This window comes from Phoca vitulina, unplaced genomic scaffold, assembly GCF_004348235.1.
Source record: "Phoca vitulina isolate PV1807 unplaced genomic scaffold, GSC_HSeal_1.0 scaffold52, whole genome shotgun sequence".
Lineage (NCBI taxonomy): Eukaryota > Metazoa > Chordata > Mammalia > Carnivora > Phocidae > Phoca > Phoca vitulina.
Genome location: NW_022589755.1, coordinates 8,287,278 through 8,311,048, shown reverse-complemented (window position 1 = coordinate 8,311,048; position 23,771 = coordinate 8,287,278). Strand labels below are relative to the sequence as shown.

The following is a 23,771-nucleotide window of genomic DNA, read 5'->3' as shown; positions in this document are numbered from 1 at the left end:
AACAAAAGATATGCAAGATTTCTACACTGAAAACTACAAAATACTGTTGAGCCACATTAAAGAAGATCTAAATAAGTGGAAATATATACCATGTTCATGGATTAGAAAACTCCTTACTCTCATGGAACTTCCATTCTAGAGGGATAGGCAGAAAATAAGCACTAAACATGCTAAATAAGTAAATCCTTGGGGAAGTCCAGGAGACTAGAGGAGCCCAGAGAGGGTACCTAACCCAGCCTGGATGTGGAGTCAGCAAGGGGGTGCCTAAGTAGAAACCTGAACTCTAAGTAGGCATAGACCAGATAAAGCATGATCAGAGACTTACAGAAAGAATCTGGGGCCCAGGAAAGCTTATAGTGAGTGTAGGAGATTGAACATAAACAATTATTTACCATCATGAAATGGTTTCCTTTTCTTCCAGGGCAGCCAGACAACTATATTTTCTAAGATGCCCTACAGTGCGTAGAGATCTTTTTGAATCCAGAAAAACAGCTCTCTGACCACCCTAACCCCATCCAGAGCAAGGGGACCCATTTGAGGTCACCCCCTTTAGTTCCTGGGTCACCTGTAACTCCTGATCCTGTGCAGTAGAAAGACATAGAGGAGTTATGCAGGGGTCAGACAATATTCAACTTATCTGTTAAGATCATTCCACCTTGAGGGTTCTAGAGGGGAGGGGGTGGGAGGATGGGTTAGCCTGGTGATGGGTATTAAAGAGGGCACGTTCTGCATGGAGCACTGGGTGTTATGGACAAACAATGAATCATGGAACACTACATCAAAAACCAATGATGTAATGTATGGTGATTAACATAACAATAAAAAATTAAAAAAAAAAAAAGATCACTTCACCTTCCTGGGGCGCCTGGGTGGCTCAGATGGTTAAGCTTCTGCCTTTGGCTCAGGTTGTGATCCTGGGGTCCTGGGATCGAGCCCCACATCGGGCTCCTGGCTCAGCAGGGAGCCTGCTTCTCCCTCTCCCTCTGCCTCTCCCCCCGCTCATGCTCTCTCTCTCTCTCTGTATCTCTGTGTCTCAAATGAATAAATAAAATCTTAAAAAAAAAAAAAAAAAAAAAAAGACCTGCTGGGCCAGGCCCCTCCTTACTTGCTCCTTCATCTCCCACTGAGAAGAGCTTGGCTTTTATGGAGGGGGAGGCTGACTGGGAGCTCTGGAGGGGGTTAAACTTGGGAGGGAGTTCAAATGGGCTGGAACAGCCTGGCTGCTGGCAATGAACCCTAAGCATTAAATGGGATTAAGTGGAACTGAAAATATTTGAGACACATTTCTCACATTCTTGGCTGGTGGAACCATTTAGGCTGAGGAGAAGGGAGAGAAAAACCAAATGCCAGAAAGGGTCAGGGCAGAGAAAACAAATCCTCCTTAAAGAGACAGATCAGAGGGTTGGCCGGCTGCCTCTGCACTTGTGATTTGATCAGTGGTTCTCGTACACGAACCGAACAGTCCAGGAGCTTTACAACATTAATGCTCCAGCCTCATCCCAGACCAACGCAGTCATATCTGCGGGTGGGAAGGACGACCAGGCATTGGGATCCTTTTACAGAATATACAAGTCCTGGGGCGCCTGGGTGGCTCAGTCGTTAAGCGTCTGCCTTCCACTCAGGTCATGATTCCAGGGTCCTGGGATCAAGCCCTGCATCGGGCTCCCTGCTCAGCGGGAAGCCTGCTTCTCCCTCTCCCACTTCCCCTGCTTGTGTTCTGTCTGTCGCTCTTGCTGTCTCTCTTTCAAATAAATAAATAAAATATTATTAAAAAAAAAAAAGAATATACAAGTACTCACCACAAAAAAGAAATGGCAATTATGTGACATGATGGAGGGGTCAGCTAGGAGTCCAGTGGTAATCCTATTGCAACACTATATATAATTGTGTGTGTATATATATAATGTATCAAATCAACATGTTGTACCTTCAACTTACACAATGTTAGATGTCAATTACATCTCAATAAAAAAAATATTTTTTTAAAGAATATATTTTTAGGGATGCCTGGGTGGCTCAGTCGTTAAGTGTCTGCCTTCGGCTCGGGTCGTGATCCCGGGGTCCTGGGTTCGAGCCCCGCATCGGGCTCCCTGCTCTGCGGGAAGCCTGCTTCTCCCTCTCCCACTCCCCCTGCTTGTGTTCCCTCTCTCGCTGTGTCTCTCTGTCAAATAAATAAATAAAATCTTAAAAAAAAAAAAAAAAAAGGAATATATTTTTATCAAGAGCTGACCCGATGTCAGGCCCTGTTCCAACTGGGGCCACAACAATGAAGCGGTGGGGGGAGAGGATACAGCATGAGCTTTTGTGGCAGGACATTTTAGCGCCTGAAGAGGAATCACAAGGCAGGTCACGTGACCCACCAATCCAGCATTTATTCAGGTTGCCTTTAAGTCCTGGGACACAACTCTAGCATTTTCTCTCTGCCCAGGTGTGCACGGTGACCCCTCTGTCTTGCGCTGACCAACCTGGGTCAGGCTGCTCTCCTCCCCTCCCTCCCCCCGGGCCCCAAACAGCCCCTCCCCCAACTGAAATGCTGGTCAGCTTCTCCTGAGACCTGCTGACCACAGGGGGGCACATTTCCTGTCAAACCACGTTGGTTACTTACTGCCCCTCACATACCCAACTTCCCCTACTACAAACCCCACTGGCTAGCGGAAAGCAATGCCCTTTTCTGTTTACAGACACTTGCAGACCTCGGAGGTCAGAGCAGCCTCCCCACAGCAATGGTCTTTTTTTTTTTTTTTTTTTTACAGATTTTATTTTTAAGTAATCTCTCAACGTGGGACTCGGACTTCCAACCCTGAGATCAAGAGTCACATGCTCTAAAATGGTCTTTTTGAATAAAATTTGAATAAAATTTCTCATCTCAGATTTTTTTTTTTTTATTTGACATCTCCAGAAAGTTCTCGTGCATTCTTCATTAGGTTAATTCCTAGATACCTTATAGTTTTGTGGGGGGTTTTTTGTTTTGTTTTGTTTTGTTTTTTTCTCCTAGATACCTTACAGTTTTTATCACTCTTGGGAAAGTTATCTGATTTTCTGTTAATTTCCCATTTGATTATTGTTGTTATACAAGAATGCTAGTGATTTTTTTAAAAAATGAGATGTAATTCACATACCATAAAATCCATCCTTTTAAAGTGTACAATTCAATGGCTTTTAGAATATTCACAAGGTTGCCCAACTGACATCACTAACCGCAGAACGTTTGATCACCCCAAAAAGAAAACTCCTCGCACCCATCCCCTCCCTCTCCTACCACTCCCTGGCAACCACTAATCTCTTTTCTGTCTCTGTGGATTTGTTCTGGACATTTCATAGGGAGATGGAATCCTACAATATGTAGCCTTCCGTGTCTGGCTTATTTCAGTTAGCTTAATGTTTTCAAGTTTTAACGTTGCTTCATTCCTTGTTACAAGGGAGTAATATTCCCTTCTATGAAGATAGCACATTTTCTTCACTCATTCGTCAGTAGATGGACATGAGGATTGTTTCCATTCTTTGCCTATTATAAATAATGCTGCTGGGACACCTGGGTGGCTCGGTCGGTTAAGTGTCTGCCTTCGGCTCGGGTCATGACCCTGGGGTTCTGGGATCGAGTCCTGCATTGGGCTCCTTGCTCAGCGGGGAGCCTGCTTCTCCCTCTGTCCACTGCTCCCCCTGCTTGTGCTCTTGCTCTCTGACAAATAAATAAATAAAACCTTAAAAAAAATAACGCTGCTATGAACATGCATATAGAAATATTTGTTAGTGTACCTGCTTTCAGTTCTTTGGGGTTTCAGTGAGAAGCAGGGGCTGAAGGCTGGCTGCTTTCCTTAGCTTGTGGCCTCTTCCTAGAACCACTCCGAACTCTGCTTCCCTCCTACCATTCTGATCTCCCACCTCCTTCTTATGAGCATCCCTATGATGACATCCGGGCCACCCACACAATGCAGGATCATCTCCCCATCTCCCCACCCTTAATCACACCGGCAAAGTTCCTTTTGCCACATAATATAGTGTTCTTGGGTTCCAGGAATTAGGGTGTGGCTACAGAGGCTTTTCAAAGAAGGAGGCAAGAGGATCAGTTAATAGTAGATGTGACGACAGGAGCAAAAGGTCAGAGGGCCATAAGGAAGGGACCTTGAGCCAAGCACTGCAGGAGGATTCTAGAAGCTGGAGAAGGCAAAGAAATGAATTCTCCCCTGAACTCTCCAGGAAGAACACAACCCTGCTAACACCTTGATTTCAGACTTCTGATCTTCAGAACTATAAGAGAATGCATTTGCATTATTTTTAAGCCCCTAAGTTTGTGATAATTTGTTACAGCAGCAAACACAGTTACCCAGCTTGAGCATGAATACAGTTGACAGGAGGTGGGAGGTCTGGAGAGGAAAGTGAATGGAATGATTTGTAATTGTGATCTTTTTTTTTTTTCGTTTTTTTTTAAGATTTTATTTATTTATTTGCGAGAGAGAGAATGAGATAGAGAGAGCATGAGAGGGGGGAGGGTCAGAGGGAGAAGCAGACTCCCTGCCGAGCAGGGAGCCCGATGTGGGACTCGATCCCGGGACTCCAGGATCATGACCTGAGCCGAAGGCAGTCGCTTAACCAACTGAGCCACCCAGGCGCCCTGTAATTGTGATCGTTTTAACAAGTGGAAAGTCCTGAGCTGTATCTAGGGTTTAGGGCTGTGTTGTCCAACATGGCAGCCGCCGGGCACATGTGCCTTCCTTTAAATTTAAACTCACATTAATTAAAAAGTAAAATCCAGGGCCTGGGTGTAAGTGCTCAGTGGCTACATGTGTCCAGAGGCTACCATATGGGACAGCAAGGAGAGAGACCATTTCCATCCCTGTAGAACATTCTAATGGGCAGTGTTTGTTGAGAGAGTAAGACACAGAGGCTGTCATCGTATGTAAAGTGACAAGACCAGCCTGAAGAAAGTAGGGAAGAGGGAAGGGAGAAGGAAGCTGGCAGAAAACACCTAAAGCTGACATGTTTTAAGAGCAACAGAGGGGCACCTGGGTGGCTCAGTCAGTCTGCAGCTCTGGTCATGATCCCGTGTTCCTGGGTTCGGATCCAGCCCCGTGCCTGGGCTCCCTGCTGAGCCTGCTTCTCCCTCCCCCTGCTTGTGCTCTCTCTCAAATAAATAATAAAATTTTTTTTTTTTTAAGATTTTATTTATTTATTTGACAGAGAGAGACACAGCGAGAGAGGGAACACAAGCAGGGGGAGTGGGAGAGGGAGAAGCAGGCTTCCCGCAGAGCAGGGAGCCCGATGTGGGGCTCGATCCCAGGACCCTGGGATCATGACCTGAGCCGAAGGCAGACGCTTAACGACTGAGCCACCCAGGCGCCCAATAAAATTGTTTTTTAAATGTCAACATTATTTTAAAAAAAGAGAGAGAGAAACAGAGTAACCACCAGAAGAAATAAGAAAGACTGTGTAAAAGATTTTACCTTTCACATCATCTATCAGGCAGCGGGGGGCCTGGGTGGCTCAGTCGGTTGGGTGTCTGCCTTCTGCTCCGGTCATGATCCCCTGGGGTCCTCGGATCGAGCTCCGCGTGGGGTTCTGTGCTCAGTGGGGAAACTGCTTCTCCCTCTGCCCACCCCCCCCGCCCCAGCTTGTGCTCTCTCTCTGGCGCTCTATCTCAAATAAATAAATAAAATCTTTAAAAACAAAACAAAATCATCTACTGGGGATACGGTGGAATGATACGGGATACGGGGAATACTGCAATAGCAGGGTAGGTGCTATGGCCTGAATTGTGTCCTCCCCAAATTCGGACGCTGAAGCCCTAGCCTTGCTCAATGTGGCTGTATTTGGAGAGGGGGCCTTTAAGGAGATGATCAAGGTTATAAGAAGGTGTAGGGTGGGGCCTCGACCGGGTAGCATTTGATTAGCTCCTTAGAAGCGGAGACACCAGATTGCTCTCTCTAACCGCCCCCCAACCACCCACCGCATCCCCACGCCCACTCTACTCACGCATCGGCTGGGGCGGCCTGTGGGGGCGTGGCCTTCCATGCAAACCTAGGGGTGAATTTCAGCCGCTCAGGCCTCGGGGGACTGGGGCTCCCTGCGGTTGCAGACAGACGAGAGGGACCTCCCTCAGCTGGCTACTGTAGCCCCCGTGGCGTGGCACCTGCAAACAAGGAGGGTCGCCTGGGAGAACTTGGGAAGGCTGGTGCGGGAGACATTAATGCTGGTCTCCCGAGTAGCTCCAGCTGTCCGCCTCCTGGCCCCATGGCAGAATAGCACCTCTCTATCCTCCTGGAAGTTCAGCTTTAGCCAATGAAAAACAGAGGTGAAGTCCATGGCCTTGGGGAAGAAGCATTTAAGGCCTGGGGGGCAATCCTCCATCTTCCCTCACCACTGCCAGGTGGTTCCAGGGGCGGAGCCTCAGGCAGCTTGGGTCCCTTCCTTAGCGGCTATGATGAGCCCAGCTTCCTGCTGCCCCATGAATGAGCCACTGAGATTTGGAAGTTTGGATTTCCGCAGCAGAACCTTGCCCATCCTTACTAACACAACTGATAGGCTCCAAATCTCAAAAAAAAAAAAAAGTTTCATAGTATTAAGAGCCCCTCACCAGACTCACAACATGGGCAATACCCATGAGAGAAAAAGCTGCTCATCTAGCCCCGGGTGGGTCTTTTTGCAAATATCCAGTACAGTGTTCCTATGGATGTTATTTGATGTTTGTGTCTCATCTCTGGTGGAAGCTTGTTTATGAGTAAGGGATGATCCTGTGATTGTCAGGAAAAGGACTTCTAAGAGACTTCCAAAAGATTACTGTGAGGTAAGGAATAACTGCCGCACGCACATTCCGGGACAGATTTCAGAGAAAGGTGGTGAATGAAGTGTTAAGAGTCATCAGAGCCTTCTCTGCCCGCATCCCCAGAATCAGCTGAAAGACCAGTGTAGGGGGGTGAATGGTGGTCCCCCAAAATACATGGCCACGTGCGAACGCCCTGAATCTGTGACTATGGTCAAATTTGGGCAAAGGGTCTTTTCAGACCCAAATAAAATCTTTAATAATAATAATAATAATAATAATAGGGGCGCCTGGGTGGCTCAGTCATTAAGCGTCTGCCTACAGCTCAGGTCATGATCCCGGAGTCCTGGGATCGAGCCCCGCATCGGGCTCCCTGCTCGGCGGGGAGTCTGCTTCTCCCTCTCCCTCTCCCCCTGCTTGTGTTCCCTCTCTCGCTGTGTCTCTCTCTGTCAAATAAATTAAAAATAATAATAATAATAAATAATAATAATAATAGGTAAGGGCTTCCCTTTTGGGGTGATAGAAATGTTTTGGAACTGGAAAGAGGTGGTGATGGTCACACAACATTGAGAAGGTACTAAATGCTACTGCACTGTTTATTTTTTTTTAAGATTTTATTTATTTATTAGAGAGCAAGTGAGAGAGGGAACACAAGCAGGGGGAGTGGGAGAGGGAGAAGCAGGCTTCCCGTGGAGCAGGGAGCCCGATGCGGGGCTCGATCCCAGGACCCTGGGACCATGACCTGAGCCGAAGGCAGACGGTTCACCGATTGAGCCACGTGGGCGCCCCTGCGCTGTTTATTTTAAAAATGGCTGATTTGGGGACATTAACTGACTGGGTGGCTCAGTATTGGTTAAGGATCTGACTCTTGATCTCACAGCTCAGGTCTTGATCTCAGGGTTGTGACTTCAAGTCCTGCGTTGGGCTCCATGCAGGTTGTTGGAGCCCACTTAAAGTTTTTTTTTTTAATGGTTAATTTTATGTTATGTGAATTTCCCCTCAATTAAATAGATCAATATTAGTATATTAGAAACCTATATGGGAAAGTGTTGGCAAGGATATAGAGCAACCAGAACTCTCCTTCACTGCTGGTGAAAACGAAAAATGGTACAACCGATTTGGAAGAGAGTTTGGCAGTTTCTTATACAACCAAACGTTCATCTGCCCTAGGACCCAAGAGAAATGAACATCTATGTTCACACCGAGGCCTCACGCAAACGTGTTCAGCATCTTTATCCAGAACAGCCCCAGCAGATGAGCGAGTAAATAATTGCAGTCCCCCCATCCAGCCCTGGGAGGGAACCCGAGGGAACTTTCTCTATATTCAGTGGGGTTTGGGGCACACAGATGGATGCATTTCTTAAAACTCCACGAGTGTACATGGAATTTCTGTGCATTTCATGCACCTTAAAAAAAAAAAAAAAAAAAGGAATGTGAATATTGAACTCTGGTTAATGATACACATGCTGAAGGATTTGGGGGGCTGTTTTTTTTTTTAAAGAAGGATTTATTTATTTATTTTAATTTTATTCATTTATTTGACAGAGAGAGACACAGCGAGAGAGGGAACACAAACAGGGGGAGTGGGAGAGGGAGAAGCAGGCTTCCCGCCGATCAGGACTCCGGGATCATGACCTGAGCCGAAGGCAGACACTTAATGACTGAGCCACCCAGGCGCCCCCAGGGGGCTGTGTTCTAATGGGTGGAGAGGGATGGGCGGATGGCTAAGCATCTGACAAAGCAGGTACGGTCACATGTTCACACTCGCAGAATCTAGGGAGTGGGTCGGGTCAGGTGCCCAAGGACACTGGCATGGGTGCCAATCCCGACACCCCAGGCATCTTTGAAAGTGGAAGGCTCTCAACATGGCTCTTGGCCTCACTCACCAGCCGATGCTCTCTGGCCCCTTCTGTCCTCAGGCTCCATTTTTTCCTCCAACAGTGACACTCAGGGCTCCGTGACATCTTGAGACATCATCCAGCTCTCTGCAGGGGCCCCCACAGCCTCCACCCACAGCCCCAGTTCCCAGACCACCTCGTCCTTCCCAGTGCCATCTCAGCAAGGGAACTGCCCTCCACAGGGCTGCTCAGACATCCTCTCCGACCCCTCTTCCCTGTCAGCCCTGGAAGGAAGGTTCTAGCCTCCAGTCTGGTCCTTACTTGAACAGACTCTCCAAGCTCTTCCCTGTGTCTGTAGCGACGCCTTCGAGGTCCTCCAGGACCTGCCAGCCTCCCGGGTCCAGGTGCCAGCTTCTTTGCCCTCACAGGTCCCTGCCCCAGCCAGCTGGTCGCCTCTGCTGGAGCCCAGGGCCGCCCACCACACGCCTGCTAGCTGAATCATCACTGTGGCTCTCAACCCCCGGGCCTCCCCCACATTGCGAGCCACGCAGGTGTTTGCATCCTCGGCCTCAGTATGCTGGATCTTTGATTAGTCTAAGCACGGAACATGAGACTTCGGTGACCCTCTTGCCAGCAACCAACGCAGGGAGGGCTGAGGAGACCAGACAGGAAGTGTGCTGAGGAGTTTCCAGAAGTGTTCCCTTGCTCATGAGGAAATATAGGAGGCGTTCCTTCCCTGCTTCTGCACTTGGCCAGGCGAGACGGAGGCTGCCAGGTGCTCCCACCATCTTGCAGTCATGAGGGGACGACCAGCAGTATGAAAGCCGGCCCAGACCCATGTGACTTCACAGTCCAGCTTGACCGACCCAGAACTGCCCTGTTGACCTTCCCAAGCTGCTGGACTCCTGTTTAAGCCAGCTGAGTTGGGAGTTCTGAGTTGCAGGTGAAATCATCCTCACTCAATACGGATAAATGGGAAGAAATTCAAAGACTGCACCCTGAAATGTTGCCATCAACTTAGAGCTCACCAGTTTAGCTGGGCAGCCCGTGGAAGGGCTCCATCCCTCTGACCTCACCACCTCCCAACCTCCCAGAGGCCTCACCTCCTAACACCGTGGCACTGGGGGGGGGGGGGGGAATAGGTGTGTTAACATCCCAGTTTTGAGGAAACACACATATTCAGTCTGTAGTGGTCAGGGGTCCCGTTTCTTCGCATCCCTAGCAGCCAGCCCACTGCCCTGCTTGTTCACCACTGGCCCCTTCCGTGGGCTGTGCAGGGCTGGGGCCGTGGAGCGCACCACTGTAACTCTGAATGCGGACACTGGCCCAAAGCAGGGGCCCGGGAACCGTGGGAGGCAGGTGCCAACGGCTAAGTAAAGTGTAGGCTGTTTGGAGGCCCCAATCCCCCAGCGTCATCACGAATGTCACCCAGGGGCCGGCCACCGAGAACAGATCCAGGTTTTGTCATTCCCGGGGAGAGGGATGGTGGGGGCAGCACGGAGAGGCAAGACTGCAGGAGTTTTAAAATAACTGCATCCTTTAATGGCAGTAATACAATTATTGGATTAAGAGACCACAGGAGAAAGGGCAGGTGACATTTCTGGAAGACAGATAAGGAGTACAAAAAGGGGGCTGGGACAGTCATGCGATGATCATTGTAAAAATACAGTACGTTATATACATATTTGCACCATCAACTCTCAACTCTGAAGTAGTATTTACACTTTTGTTACAATCCTGGTTAGAGAACATTTTGTTTTTAAAAGCTTGGCCTGATGGCAAATGAAAATTTCGGGGGAATTCATAGTCCCATGAGGTTCTTAGGCTGAATATTCCGACAGGAGGGTTCCAGCTTCTATTTCATCCACAGATTTCGGTTTTAAAAAAGTATTTAATTTTGCTTTTACAAAAGAAAATTCTCAGAGGGAGGAAAAAAAAACAAACAAACCCATAGCCACACTGTGTATTCTTACTTATTTTTACAAATACCAAGGGCTGCAGCCCTTTGCTTCAAGGCCAACACTGGTGGCTGAAGAAAAATCTCACTAATGATTGTTTAAAAACAACAAAAACAAAAAAGACAGAGACAAACCAAACCAACCTGATCACGGCGCACTGACCCTGTGGGCTGCCTTCTCCCGCCCTAGCTTCTGGCCCCAAACTCAACGACTTTTTTCTTTTTTTCCAGGGAGAGGGGTTTGGTATAGGAGCCTCATTCACCTCCCACCCCAAGGAGGTGGGAGGGGAAACCCTTTGGCTGGGTCATCAGGTTTCCTCATTATTAGCAAGGAATAGGTGGGGGCCTTAAGCAAGGCAGGTGGGGTGAATGGGATGAGAAGAAAAAGGCAAGAGACTGCCAGCATGTGCTTACACACAGGTGGGAAGGACCCCCGAGCCATGGGCTGGTCTCCCCAGGCCACCTCCACAGGGTGGGCCTTCTCTGGACCTCAGCCAGGGTCCTGAGGCAGGTGGGGGGAGCCCAGTGCAGACGTCTCTGCTCCCATCCCGGCTCAGCCGGAGGAGGGGAGCACGATGCAGGTTTCTGGTTCCGCACCCTCCACCTGCAAGCGGGGTTCCTGCTGGGCCCTCTCCTGGAGAGGGCCCGGCAGTCCCCACCCTGCCCTGGCTAGTCTCCTGCCCTTTCCTCAAGCCCCCAAAATCCAACACTGTGACATACCTCTGAACCCATGCACCTGTCAGCTGAGAAGAAAACCGCACACACCAAAACCACGGGCCCTAAGTTAGACACGGTGCAAGGAGGTTCAAAGCAAGCAGAGAGCATAAACACTTTGCCAAGAACCACCTGGGGCTCTGTCGGGAGCCTGGTGGAGTGGCCACGCCACGGATCCTTGAGCTATCCCCTAAGGGGCTGGGACCAGCACACTGGGTGCTCTGGCTCCTGAGGACCAGGAAAGACCCCCCCAGCCTGAAGGGAGGAGGCGTGGCCACGGCGGGACGGGACAGGACAGGGGCTAATACTGACGGAAAACACGCGGAGGCTGCCTCCTGGAGGCAGCTTTTGGGGTATGCCGCCCCACACCAGCCCTGCCACCTCCAGGTCCATCTCTCACCCTGGAGTCTTCTGATGTGGGCGGAGGGTGTGGGTCTGAGGACGAACTCTGGACGGAGGGCGGCAGGGAGGCCAGTGTGCGAATCCGGAGACAGGAGCAGATGGGGCTCTGCTTCTCCCGGCCCAGGCAGCTTCCGATGGCTCTCTGCCTTTCTTTCAAATTGTCTCCTTCCTTCGGTCTCTGAAGCAGGTCGTCAGGGCCTGCCCCCTGCAGAAGTGATGGGGTTCTAGAAACACTTGGACCTGCTTCCATGCAGGGCCTGACCACTGTCTCGGCTTCATCTCTCCTCGCTCATGTGGGGTGAGCAGCGTTCAGTGCCTTCGGATACCTACTGTTCCCTTTGTCCTCGGGGGTGGGCAGGGGGCGGAGGAGGGGCCAAGCTTTGCCCAGAAAACCCACCGGACCCCCAGCCACCAGACTGGGGCTCCAGCCTTTAGAGAGTCCCTGATAACTGAGCCTGGCCAGAGGAAGTGCCAGCTGGGGCTGAGGCCCAGGGGACTCGCAACTGTTCACGTGCAGAAGGCGGTTTTCTTGGCGGGAGCCTGGGAGCCCTGCAGCACTGACCAGAACGGACTGAAAATGGTTATATACAATTTATATGTTGTAACGAAAGTACTATTAAAAAAGAGAAAAAGAGAAAGAGAGAGGAGAGAGAGAGAGACACATGGAGAGAGAAAACAAAATAAGGAAAAAAAAAAAACACCCAGAGCCCCCCTCCCCCCAAGTTCCCAACTCTGGTTGCTGCCCTTAAATATTGCCCTGGGAAGGGTGGGGGTGCAGGGAGCACTTGACTCCAGCTTAACACTACTGGCAAAAGGGGGAGGCAGTGGGGTCAAAGCCTTTAAAAACATCTTTCAGGGACCCCGCGTCCTGCTCGCCCTCGCGGGCTGGGCTGTTGCCGGCAAATGGGCTCCCAGAGCCCGTCTTGGGCGTCTGTTTCACAGTCCCAAAGAGGGTGGGCACGGGCAGGTTGTGCACGCCAGGCTGGGGCGAGGCGCCCTCTAGTGGCGGGGCGCCCGGGGTAGCGGTGGGGGCCGCTGCGACCTTGGGCCGGGGCCGGTTGTAACTGTTGTATCTGTCTGTGGCTGTGGCGGCGGCCCCATCCGCAGAGGACTTCGCGGATTCCGGCTGTTCCAGGGCGGACTTGCGGACGAATGGGGGCTCCTTGGCCTTGGCGGCTGAGCTCTTGCCATTGCCCTCGGGGCCCTTGGGCTGGGCGCCCACGTCGGCGGCCGGCTCTGCAGTTTTGCCACCTGCGTTGGGAGTCCTGGGGTCGTAGAGGCTGATGCCACTCAGCACGCTGCTCTGCCCACTCCCGCTGCCCTGGCCCAGCCCGCCGGCAGCCAGCACTCGGGGGTCATAGGGGGCCGTGGCTGGTGGGGAGGACTCCCCGCTGGGGCTGCCGGCTGGAGAGGACGCTTCGGTGGGGCCGGGCTTGGCAGCCCGGGAGGAGGCAGCGGAGTCTGCTGGTTTCTGAAGCCGAGGGTCGGTAGGTGCCTTCCGCACCCGTGGGTCACTGGGCTTGTCGCTGGAGCCAGGGGCCGCTGAGGGGCCCGTGGCATTGACCGTCTTAAGGATGCGAGAGAGGAGCTCAAAGTCAGGCAGGTTGGAGCCAGATGCGCCGGGCTCTGTGGAGGTGCCCAGGCGCTGTCGGGGGTTGGGGGGCCCCGTGGCAGTGGCACGGTGCAGCCTGGGATCCAGGGTGGGCATGGACTGCAGGGCCGCAGGGACAGGGGGCACCGCGTCCTGCTTGGGGATGGGCAGGGGGATCAGGTCCTCGGGGTTCCACAGCACAGTGCGGGCGAAGCTTGGCTTGCTCAGGGTCACATCTTTCTTGATGTGGCTGAACTGCTGCAGCTGTGATCTTGGGTCCCGCAGCGGGTGCCCAGGGAGAGGGTCCAGGGGAATGGTCATGGCCTTCTCCCGCAGGGCGCGCTCCCCTTCCTCCTCTTCTGTAGGGGGTGGTCCAGACCCCTTGGAGCCGCTGGGGCCTGCAGGGTTGGAATGAAGGCTGCCTTCAGGTTTGGCGGTGGGCAGGGAGCGGGCCAGCCGAGGGTCGGAGGGCCCTGTGTCTCCTGGGCCAGACCCGCTGGAAGCCTCGGCGTGGCGGGTGAGTCTGGGGTCCCGGCTGAGGCGAGGGTCAGCCAGCCGGCTTCCTGTGGGGTGTCCTTTTTGGAGGCGGGGATCCCCCAGCCCACTGTTGCTCAGGTCCCCGACGGAAGCCTGGGGTCTGCTAGACGTCTGCTGTCTCAAGGTCTTAAGGATGGAAGTGACGCTGTTCCCACCCTCATCCTCATCACTCGAGTACCAGTTTCCAGTGTCACCTAAGAAAGAACAGAGAAGCAGAGGAACATGAGTGACCATCTGCCACTAGCCCTCTTGGACCCCCACAGCAGCCTGCTGGGTGAATGGCTCCTCTGCCTCTTACCTCGGAGAACCTCAGTTTCCCCTCCCTCCGCGGGCTGCCATGAACGGCCACTGAGCTCACGTGGGCTGAGCCGCCGGGCCTGGCAAGTCACCGGCTAATGTTTCTAGACCTTTCCCCGTGTGCCAGCACTGCTCTAAGTGCTTTGTCTTACTCTCACGACCACCCGGGAGGCAGTGTTGTTATCATGCCCGTTTGACAGACGAGAAAGCGGAGGTGTGGACAGCGCCATGAGATGGGGGGCAGAGCAGGGACTGAGCTCAGGGTCCTAGCCCAGGGCTCTGCCACCTCGTCCTCACCCCCTGTGGCCTGAGGTCCCACCATGGCAGGCCCAGCTCTGGGCACCTGGGAGCAGCTACCACGGACTCCGCTCTCACTGCGCTCGGGGCTCCCAGACACTGGCCCCCAGGCCCCTCGCAGCGTTACCATGTCCCGGGGAAGGGCAGTCACCGGCTGGGAAGAGGCGGAGCCGGGTGGGCCGACTCAGAAACTGGCCGAAGTCCAACCTTCTAGGCAGGTGAAACCAGAGCCACCAAGGGAGGGCGCTGTCCCCTCTTCCCACTGTCCCCACCTGCTCCAGGGCTCCTACAAGGGCCACCCGTGGCCTCCGGCTCCTGGTTCTAGACACCATTTGTCCGCCCCATTTCCTCCTGGGCTGGATGCCATCAGATCCACTGTGTGGCACCGAGCGACCTGGCAGCTGGGACTGTTGATTATTACTGGTTTATGTCAGCGACTAGCTGTCATCTGCTGACTTCCTGAGAACATGGTCTAGGGAAAGGGGAGCTGTGAGCATCTCCTTTGAGCCTCCTCTGTAAGGGCGCAGAAGGGAAATCCTGCTGGCTGCTGTCTCCTCCAGGGACCAGCCCACCTCCCTCCTCTATGGGATCAGGATCTCTCTTGACCCCCAAAGACACCGAAGGGCAGCCCTGACTTCCAATTTTCTCACGGACAAGCAATGCAGCAGCCCCAGCCTGGCTTCATGGCCCTGGGCAAGGGTCCTCCCTGGCCACAGGCTCCTTTCCGACACAAAACCCCACCTAGGCATTCCCCACCTCTCCACTGCACAGTGGCCTGGGGGGGCCTGTGCCTGTCAGGGGAAGCCCCTGCCCCTGGGGAGGACACATGCCTTCCTCATTCTCCCGGTCCTGCTTGCTGCTCTCAGCCAGCCTCCTCGCTCTCTCCTCCTCCTCCTGCTGCTTCTGCTGGATCCTCAGGTACAGGGCCCTCTGGGCTGAGGGCAGGAAGTCGGGGACACCGGCGCCCGGCTTCGGCCGGCCTGGGGGCCCTCCCTCAGAGAAGCTGTCGGGCTCCAGAGGGTGCTCGGGGAAGAGGTGCTCCCCAGGCTCCCCCGGCAGCTCTTCGTAGTGCCCGTAGTCCTCTGTGGCAGGGAAGAACCGAGGGTTCATGTCGGGAAGGGCCTCACGGCGCCAACTCCAACCCCCCTCTGTGCCCTTCACTGGTGAACCACCCCCCAGTGGTGATGGGTGACGATGTGCAGCCCGTCCCTTCCTACCCTCCCCAGGACGGTCCCCACAGAAAGCCCAACAGAAGGGAACGGAGTGGCCAATGAGGGTATCCCCACCCAGGATGCAACCACTGAAAATGGGGTTCACAGCACGATTTAGTGATGTGGGCAAATGCTCATGAAGTGAAAACAGGACGCAACGTCATACAGATGTTTATAAAATGCAAAGAAAAGGCTTTGAAGACAGACAGAAAACAGTCCCTCTAGGAATGAGATTCGGGAGAGAGGGCTGAAGCATCTTTCACTTTTGACCCCACATGCTTCTGATTTCTTCTCATTACTGGCAATGAGTGTTCATTTTACGGTTTCTTTGAAATAACCAGAAAAGAAAAACACTGCATCTCATAGTGAGCTCGTAATACGAGCTCAACCACAGTGAACTGACTTATAAACAGAAGGAAATAACCAAACTGTGGCTATGGCCACACGTCTAGCCAGAGGCTCCTGGCTGATTCCTTCTCCTCCCTCCTTTACGGGTTCCCAAGCTCCGCACCCGTTCCTGAGCATGCTGCTGCATTTAAGGGCGGGGGGGCGCTCCTCCTACACGGCGTCTAGGAAGCACAAGGCTGAAGGGTCTGCCTTCACTCCTGAGGGCGGGCAGGTGCCTGGCATCAGCTGCTGACCTCCCCAAACTCCACCCACATCCAAGCCAAGGTCAGGGAGCAACACTGCCGCACGTGGAGACTGCGCGCGCGCGCGTTGAGACAGACGATATCTAGTCGGCGCTGCCCCCCCCCCACAGGATGTTCTGCAGTGAGGAAATGCTCTGCATCTGCACCGTGCGACTCGGCCACCACTATCCTCCATGGGGCTACTGCGCGTCTGAAGGTGGCCAGTGTCGTAATTTAAGTTAAGGAGTGAAAATGATTTGTCAGTATTTCATCCACGAAGCACGTAAAGCGGAAAGTGAAAGGTCACCTCCTCCTAGCCCCTGAACTTCAGGGACACGTGAACTTGGTGAGCAAGCCTCCGCTATGCGGCGCCCCAGCGCAGAGCTCCGCAGCTCCGCGAACCACGGCCCCAGGCCCCCTGCACGGCCCAGAGCATATCCCTCGAAGGCTGCACGACTGTGAACACAGTAAAAACCACTGAGCGATCCTGATACGGGAATTAGAGCCAATTACTCTAGACATGCCTACTGTTAACAGCTTCACGGACTTGCTTTTCCTCCACACCCAGACCTTTTTCCACGTACATTTTACATACATTTAGGAAAGACAGGGGGACCATGGGAACCACGGCACCCCCTCTCACACAGCCTGCCCTCCTCACTTGAGAACATGTCACCTCTGTCTCTAAAGCTCCTGCTCCTTGCCCCAAACACCTGCTCTCATGGCGCCGACACCACCCAGACGCCACCCACTCCCAGGTAGTCTCCCTGAAGCCCCTCCAGATTTCCACACGGCTGTCAAATGGGAGTCTTTTGCTTAACAGGGCGGCCAGAGCAGGGGTGCTCCCCAGCCAACTGCAACCTGCCTCTCCCCGGCAGGACTTCCCGGCAAGGGGACGGCGGGAGCCTCCACCCAGTGACTCTGCCCCATCTGCTCCTTCCCGCCTTAGGACGCGTGTACGAGAACGCTGGCCCCCGGCGCCATCTCCACACCACGAAGCCCGGCCCTGCTTCCTCCTGCCCCGTCGCAGCCGCCTCTGCCCAGAAGGCTCCACAGCGCCCCAGAAACTTCCTGAATCCACTGCAGCCCACTATCCGTCACCCTCGAATGCCTCTGCCTGTACCCTACCATTCTTCCCACGAGGCCACCTCGCCGGGGCTGTCCAAGTCCCACGCAGGGACTTCTCTCCCCCGCCTTCCCTCTCCAAGCCACACAGCCGCCTCTGCTCTTCTCACCTGAGCCGCCGGGCGGGGGGCTCTGCACCTTGGCCTCCTTGCCTTCACAGCCCTTCTCAAGGGGGCCTCTGCTGACTGTCCCCCCGCGGTACCGACCCTCTGCCACAAACACTCCGCCGGACGTTCTCGAGAAATGATCAATGCTGAAACGAGCTTACGCGCTCACTTATGCGTTTCCGTCTGGCTCCCTCAACTACAGTGTGGCTGAGGCGAGGCCCACAGCAGCCCCGGGGCAGCGCCCCCCTGCCCCCAAGGCTGCACAGGACCCTCCCCGGCTGCGGCACGGTCGGCCGACCACCCTGACCGGCACATGTCTGAGTCGTTACCAACACACGTTCTTGTTTGAATAAGGAAGGAAGGAAAGAAGGAAGGAAGACGGTCAGTCGGGACAGAACAAGCAGAGGCACAAGGCCGACACCGGCAGCTCCAAGCCGAGAACCGTCTGGAAGGAGGCCGCTCTGGAGAGGGTGCTTCCGCCTCAGAGCCCAGCACCACTCTACACCCGCCCCTCTGACTTCCCATGGTCCCGATTCCAGGCGCACCCAGCAAAATGTGTAAGACGTTAAATAAATTACACCGATAATATCACGAGACTCCTTTCAACATCAACAGGGTAGTGAACCCCCCGTCACTGAAAACGTGCAACCACTCACAGGACAGAGATGGAGTTGGATTCATGCGCTGAAAAGACTCGGACAGAGGAGAAAACCCAAGTTTTCCCTACGTTCCCCAGTGCCACCGCAGTGGCCCCCCAGCCCCCCAACCCCGGCCTGCGTACCTGCGTCCCCGATGAGTCCCGGCTCCATCTCCATGCCCTCCTGCTGCTGGTAAAAGTTTTCATAGAAGTTCTGGGATGGCGGGATGGGGGGCATCATTCCAGAATGTGGGGAGTCTCCAGGACCATAGGGCATCATTGGGGGGCCACCGGGTCCCATGGGCGGGCCAGGGTTCATGCCAGGGCCCATCGGCATGTCGGGGTGCATGTCGGGGTGCATGTCCGGGTGCATGTCGGGATGCATGTCGGGATGCATGTCAGGATGCATTGGGCCCCCCATTGGCCCCGGGGGGCCCATATTGGGCCCAGGGCCCATTGGCCCTGGGGGTCCTCCGGGTCCAGGGAACCTAGGAGGAAGAAATGGTGCCCATGAGAAGGGCTGCAGAGCAAGAATGGCGGCCATGCCGTTGAGGAGACACGGACGTGTCCACGTGGTTGGTCCCTGAGGGCTCCAGACCAGGCTCACAGTGACAGGCCCCCGGCACAGGGGAGCCTGGCTAAGGCCAGAGCCACTCCAGCAGCCTGACTCTGGGGGCCCAGGGCACTCACCTCACGCCCAACTTCTCAGCCAGCTGGCCCGTGGGCCGCACCACGATCTCAAACAAGGAGGGGATCTTCTTGTTGTACATGTCCTGCTGCTGCTGCAGCTGCTGGGGCGACAGTGGCTCGTGCACTGGCATGGGCATCTGGGGGGGCCCGGGGGGCGGGGGCGGGGGTGGGGGTGGGGGTGGGGGGCCGCCCTGCATGGGCCTGCCATTGGGAGAAGTCGGGGCCGGGGGGCCGGGGGGCCGAGGAGGGGTGGGCAGGAGGCCCACGCCTGGGGGTGGCTTGGGCAGGGGGTTGATGCCCTGCTTCTTCAGTTCCTCTACTTCCTTCTCGTCCTCGGCGCCCGCTTCTGCATCGTCAGCCAACATCTGCGGGGGAGAACAGAGGGAGAGAGAGGATCGGGAGGAGTCAGGGAAGGCGCTTCCCACGTGGGGAGCCGAATTTTCTGAGGAAAACCCAAAAACACAAGGACCCTGGGGCCCTCACAAGCATAAAGTCAAGGAGCACAAAGCCTCTTTGGCACAAAAATCATCATCCCACGCCGCTGCCGCATCCACTCTGTGACCCTCTGGCAGGGGGGCCACTCCTGTTTGCAGCAAAACACACACAACACAAAAAGTATAGTTTTCCCCTTTTAAGCAGTTCAATGGTATTAAGTACAGTCATGAAGTTACACAACCACCACCTGGACCTAGTTCCAGAACTTTCCCATCACCCCAAAAGAAGGCCCCCTACCCGTTAGCCGTCACCCCCCCCCAGGCCCTGGCAACCACTCATCTGCTTGCCATCTCCACGGTCTGCCTATTCTGGACAGTTCACGCAAGCAGCAGCATACGCCGTGCGGCCTTTTGTGACTGGCTTCTTTCCCTCAGCACGCTTGCCAGGTTTACACGCGCTGTAGCGTGTTGTTGCCTATTTCCCGGCTGACTAATATGCCACTGTCCTGTTTGGATTGTAAGGGCCTCTCACTATACTTGTAATCAGACCCCGAATCCCTACCCTGAGCCGCAGGGCCCGACAGCAGGGCTGGATGTCTGGAGAGGACAGGGCTGCACCCCTCGGCTTCTTTTGCTTCCATGACGCCCCGGACTCCTCGACCCTGAGGACCCAGCCCCGTGCCAGGCCCACGGACAGCTGAGCTCTCTCCCCTGCGGCGCCCGGGCTGGGACCAGCTTTCTTCCTGGGTGTCTTTCCCTCTATTCCTAACGGTGGCTCTGTGTCCCCCAAATGGTGGGATCTCTTACTAAAGGTCAACTCAGTGTGACTGTCCTGATCTCCTGTGTTCACTGCTGGAATACCATCAGCACCCTTCAAAGCACTGCCCGAGCTCTGTAAGATTTTATGTGTAGCTGTGTTCCAGTTGATTCCTGGTTCACCCAATGGCTATCAACTCTGTAAGGGCGGGACTATTTCATGCCTGGGGCCCAGCACAGAGCAGGGTACAGGGTAGATGAACTATTTGAGCAGAATGTCTCACCAATTAGGATCCCGTGCAGAAAAGTTAACACAGCAGTCTTGACTGCTTTTCTTGGAAGGACTGCTTGCAACCTTGGTCTGGGCCTGGTGTCTGGGAACCTGGATTTTGGGGGGAGGGGCCCCCTACTATTCCCTGACTAATAAAAGGTGCTCACTGTGCCTAAACTGTTTATACAAACAATGCGCTTTCTGCTGAAACACACCACATCTCCTTCTGGGATTCTGGAATTTTGGTCCATGCCAGGCAGGCACCACCGTGGGCACTGACCGAGCCTCCATCACGCACCCCCAGTCGAGGACATTCCCCAAGTGCTGTCACAACCTGAGGAGTTAAGCACGGCCCTCGTGACTGCACGGGGTGAAGACTCTTGGAAGATGGTGCCTGGTTTCTCCAGCCTTTGCCCATGGTGGCTACCCGCTTGGTCCCAGGCCATCGAACTAGGCCTGGGTCATCTTAGGGACCTCAGCACAGACACCTTGGTGCATCCTAAGCTGGGGCTTGGAGATGTCCCACCCCAGCATCTCAGCCTCAGCACTACACAAGACCACACCCTGCTCCTGCACCCAGGGTGGCGGGAGTGCAGGTGGTGGGAGCAGGGCCTCTAGGAGGGCGTCAGGCGGGTCCTGGCTTTTGTCTCCCCTCACCGTCAGGAACAGTATCTGCACCCGGGGATAGCAGGGTCCGAGAGTGCTAGAATACTTGGACAACCGATCAACAGAAACCTTTGTCCCTTAGAGCCCTGCTACTCTAGGTGCAGTCTGCGTGTGACCCAGGAGCACAGAGGCACCTACTGAACTGGAAGCACATTTAACACGTGCCCAGAGCTGTGTGGGAGACACGGCGGAACCAGCAGTGTCTTTCAGCACTGCTCTCAGTGGGGAGCCAAGCAGGTGCAGGCCCCGTGTGCTTCACTGCCCCCATGTTCTGCTCGCTTCCTGCCCAGCGAACTGGCCCCTCAGCCCCTTCTGGTTCCTCACCCGAGCATGCAGCTGCTGCCGGGACCGACACCCTTGTTCAGCACGTGCTTCTCTCACTCTTTACTTCCCGTCACTCACCCTAGGGGCCGGCCAGGGGTCATCTCCTCACCGAGCCTCTGAAAGTCAACCTGTCAGAGTGCCTCTGGGCTCCCTGCACGTTCCCGCCAGCGCCCCAATCCTAGCGCATAATCAGGATCTGCCGGGGTACTGGATTCATCTCCTCACCACTGCGTCCGCAATGCCCAGGACAGTGCCCGGCAGAAGCTAGGCACTGCCGCACATTTGCTGGATCAGCGAGCAAAGATGACAAACAAATGCATCCCCCTCTGCATTCCCTGGACTCCAGAGAATGGCTCTCCCTCGTTAACATCAGGACAGAGGAGGATGGGACAGGTGAGGGGGTCGGGGCGCCTGGGGGCACAAAGAGTCAAGGCTTTGGCTAGCCTGGCTCTGCTATTTGGTGTTCTTCTCAAGTGGGGGAAGGGGTCTCCCCTGCACACCGCCTCGCCTTGGCCTCCCCCTCCCAGGCCCCGAGGACCCACCCACCCTCAAGCCTTCAGTTACTGCCAGGTGCGAGTGGAGGCGACCAGACCCATCTATCTGTGAAGCCGCTCTGCCCTGTCATGCTTCAGTCCACGTGCCTTCTCCTCCTCCACCGGCCATAAGAGGGGGGTCTTGTGAATGATGGCCCCTCTACTTACCGAGCCCCAACCAGGATCAGGGTCCCACTCCCACACACTGTTCCCAAGCTACTACCTGGACCTCCTGAGTGCCTCACCTGCCCTCCACGCCCTCACCCTCCATCCTGGGCCCTGCTGCCTCTGGCCGGGACTCTGCCCCTGCCTCCCCAGGTAGTCTCTAGTCTCTCCCACCACTCTCTGCGCACCGACAGAGCAAACATCAATCACAAACAAAGCCACGCCTCTGCACCACTAGATCCTTCCATCAACAGCAACTCGATGCCCTCAGGTAGAAGACAAAACCTAACAAGGTTATACTTCATTAAACAGGAACAACCTTGACCACAACTTCCTCCCCTGCTGTGGAGGGGGCGGCAGCTCTGGCCACTGAAAGGGCCACACTCGCTTCGCCTCCCAAGCTCACACCCAGAAGGCCCTGCTCCATCCCGCCTGCCAGTGTGGCCTCCTCTGCTGCCCTAGGGCGGCTCTTCCTTCAGGGGGCCTCCTGACACCTGCCCCTGCTGGCCTCCGAGACCAGGCCTGCCTGTCGTGACCACGCTTCTCTGTACCACGCGCCAGCCGGAAACACCCCAGCCAACGTCCCTTTCCTCTTTAGACCAACCAGCCCCGGGAGCGAGGCTACGGCGACGTGTTCGCTGCGGTTTGCCAGCACCGGACGGTGCTCAGCACACACCGGGCACTTAACGAATGCACGATTAACGGGACGGACCGGAGCTCTCGCCCACGGGCTGCTCTCGGTAAGGGTGCTGCCGCCGCCCGGTGAGCGGGCCTCCCCCAAGCTCTGACCTCCGCGGGCCCTGCCCACGCCCGGCAGGAGTCTCCGCGCACAGCCTGCTGGCCAGAGCGAGGACACGCCCCCACCCCCAGGACTTCGCTTCCCTCGTCCCTCACTCAGACCCCAGCTCAGGACCCAGACCGGCTCCCCGAGCTCACCTCTTTACCCACCTCCTCCCACCCTGGGCCACGCGTGTCGCTGTGAGAGCAGAGACTGACCCGCATTTAAGGTCAAGACAGTGACACATGAAACACATTAAAACAACATTCCCACCAGAAAAGCTGAACCCAAACTGTCTGTGCAGCCCTTGCCCAGAGGCTCGGAGAGGGGCACGTCTGCTCCAGACCTCCTGTTAATCCGTTCCCAGGCCTCTCCACCCGCGAGGACAAGCGCTCCCTGTTCCCTCTCATCAGATGAGACAACCAGGGCCCTCCTCTACCAGGACAGATCCTGACTGATGCCCAAAGTTTCCAAAAGTCAAGGCGACCTCTCAACAGAAAAGGACTGTCAACGCCTGCAGACACGCAAAGGCGTGTGAGCCAAGACTCATCAGGCCAAAGAAATCCGTTTGTATCAGTTGGCTAAAAATCCTGTTTCTGCCCTAAACTGGAAACAATCCAGATCTTCTTCAGCTGGTAACTAGACAAACTTAGATCATCCACACAACAGAGTACTACTCAGCAGCAAACAGCTACGAACTATTCTCAACAACGTGAATTCTAAATGCATTATGGCAAGTGAAAAAAACCAGACTCCGAAGATTACATACACACATGTATGTTTAAAAGCTACATACTGTAGGGCCGCCTGGGTGGCTCAGACGGTTAAGCGTCTGCCTTCACCTCAGGTCATGGTCCCAAGGTCCTGGGATCGAGCCCCGCATCGGGCTCCTTACTCAGTGGGGAGCCTGCCGCTCCCTCTGCTTGTGCTCACTTTCTCTCTCTCTGACAAATAAAAAAATAAAATCTTAAAAAAAAAAGGCTATATACTGTATAAACCTACTCAGAGAACATTCTTGAAAATGCAAACTATAGGGACAGAAAACGGGTCAGTGG

At 54.6% G+C, this 23,771-nt stretch overlaps 1 protein-coding gene across 4 annotated transcripts in view; it reads right to left on the bottom strand.

The window, feature by feature from the left end:
* Positions 1 to 10,117: 10,117 nt before the first annotated feature.
* Positions 10,118 to 23,771, bottom strand: part of ZC3H4 (zinc finger CCCH-type containing 4) — a 41,489-nt gene continuing 27,835 nt past the window's right edge. For 3 of the 4 annotated variants that reach the window (XM_032388270.1, XM_032388272.1, XM_032388273.1), the window contains 4 exons: positions 18,790 to 19,154; positions 18,244 to 18,587; positions 15,221 to 15,472; positions 12,471 to 13,990 (listed from right to left, as the gene is read on the bottom strand). In XM_032388270.1, the coding sequence (XP_032244161.1) occupies positions 12,471 to 13,990; positions 15,221 to 15,472; positions 18,244 to 18,587; positions 18,790 to 19,154 (2,481 nt within the window). Of the gene's footprint in view, positions 13,991 to 15,220; positions 15,473 to 18,243; positions 18,588 to 18,789; positions 19,155 to 23,771 lie in introns of all 4 variants that reach the window. The other variant, XM_032388271.1, reaches the window with a different exon arrangement.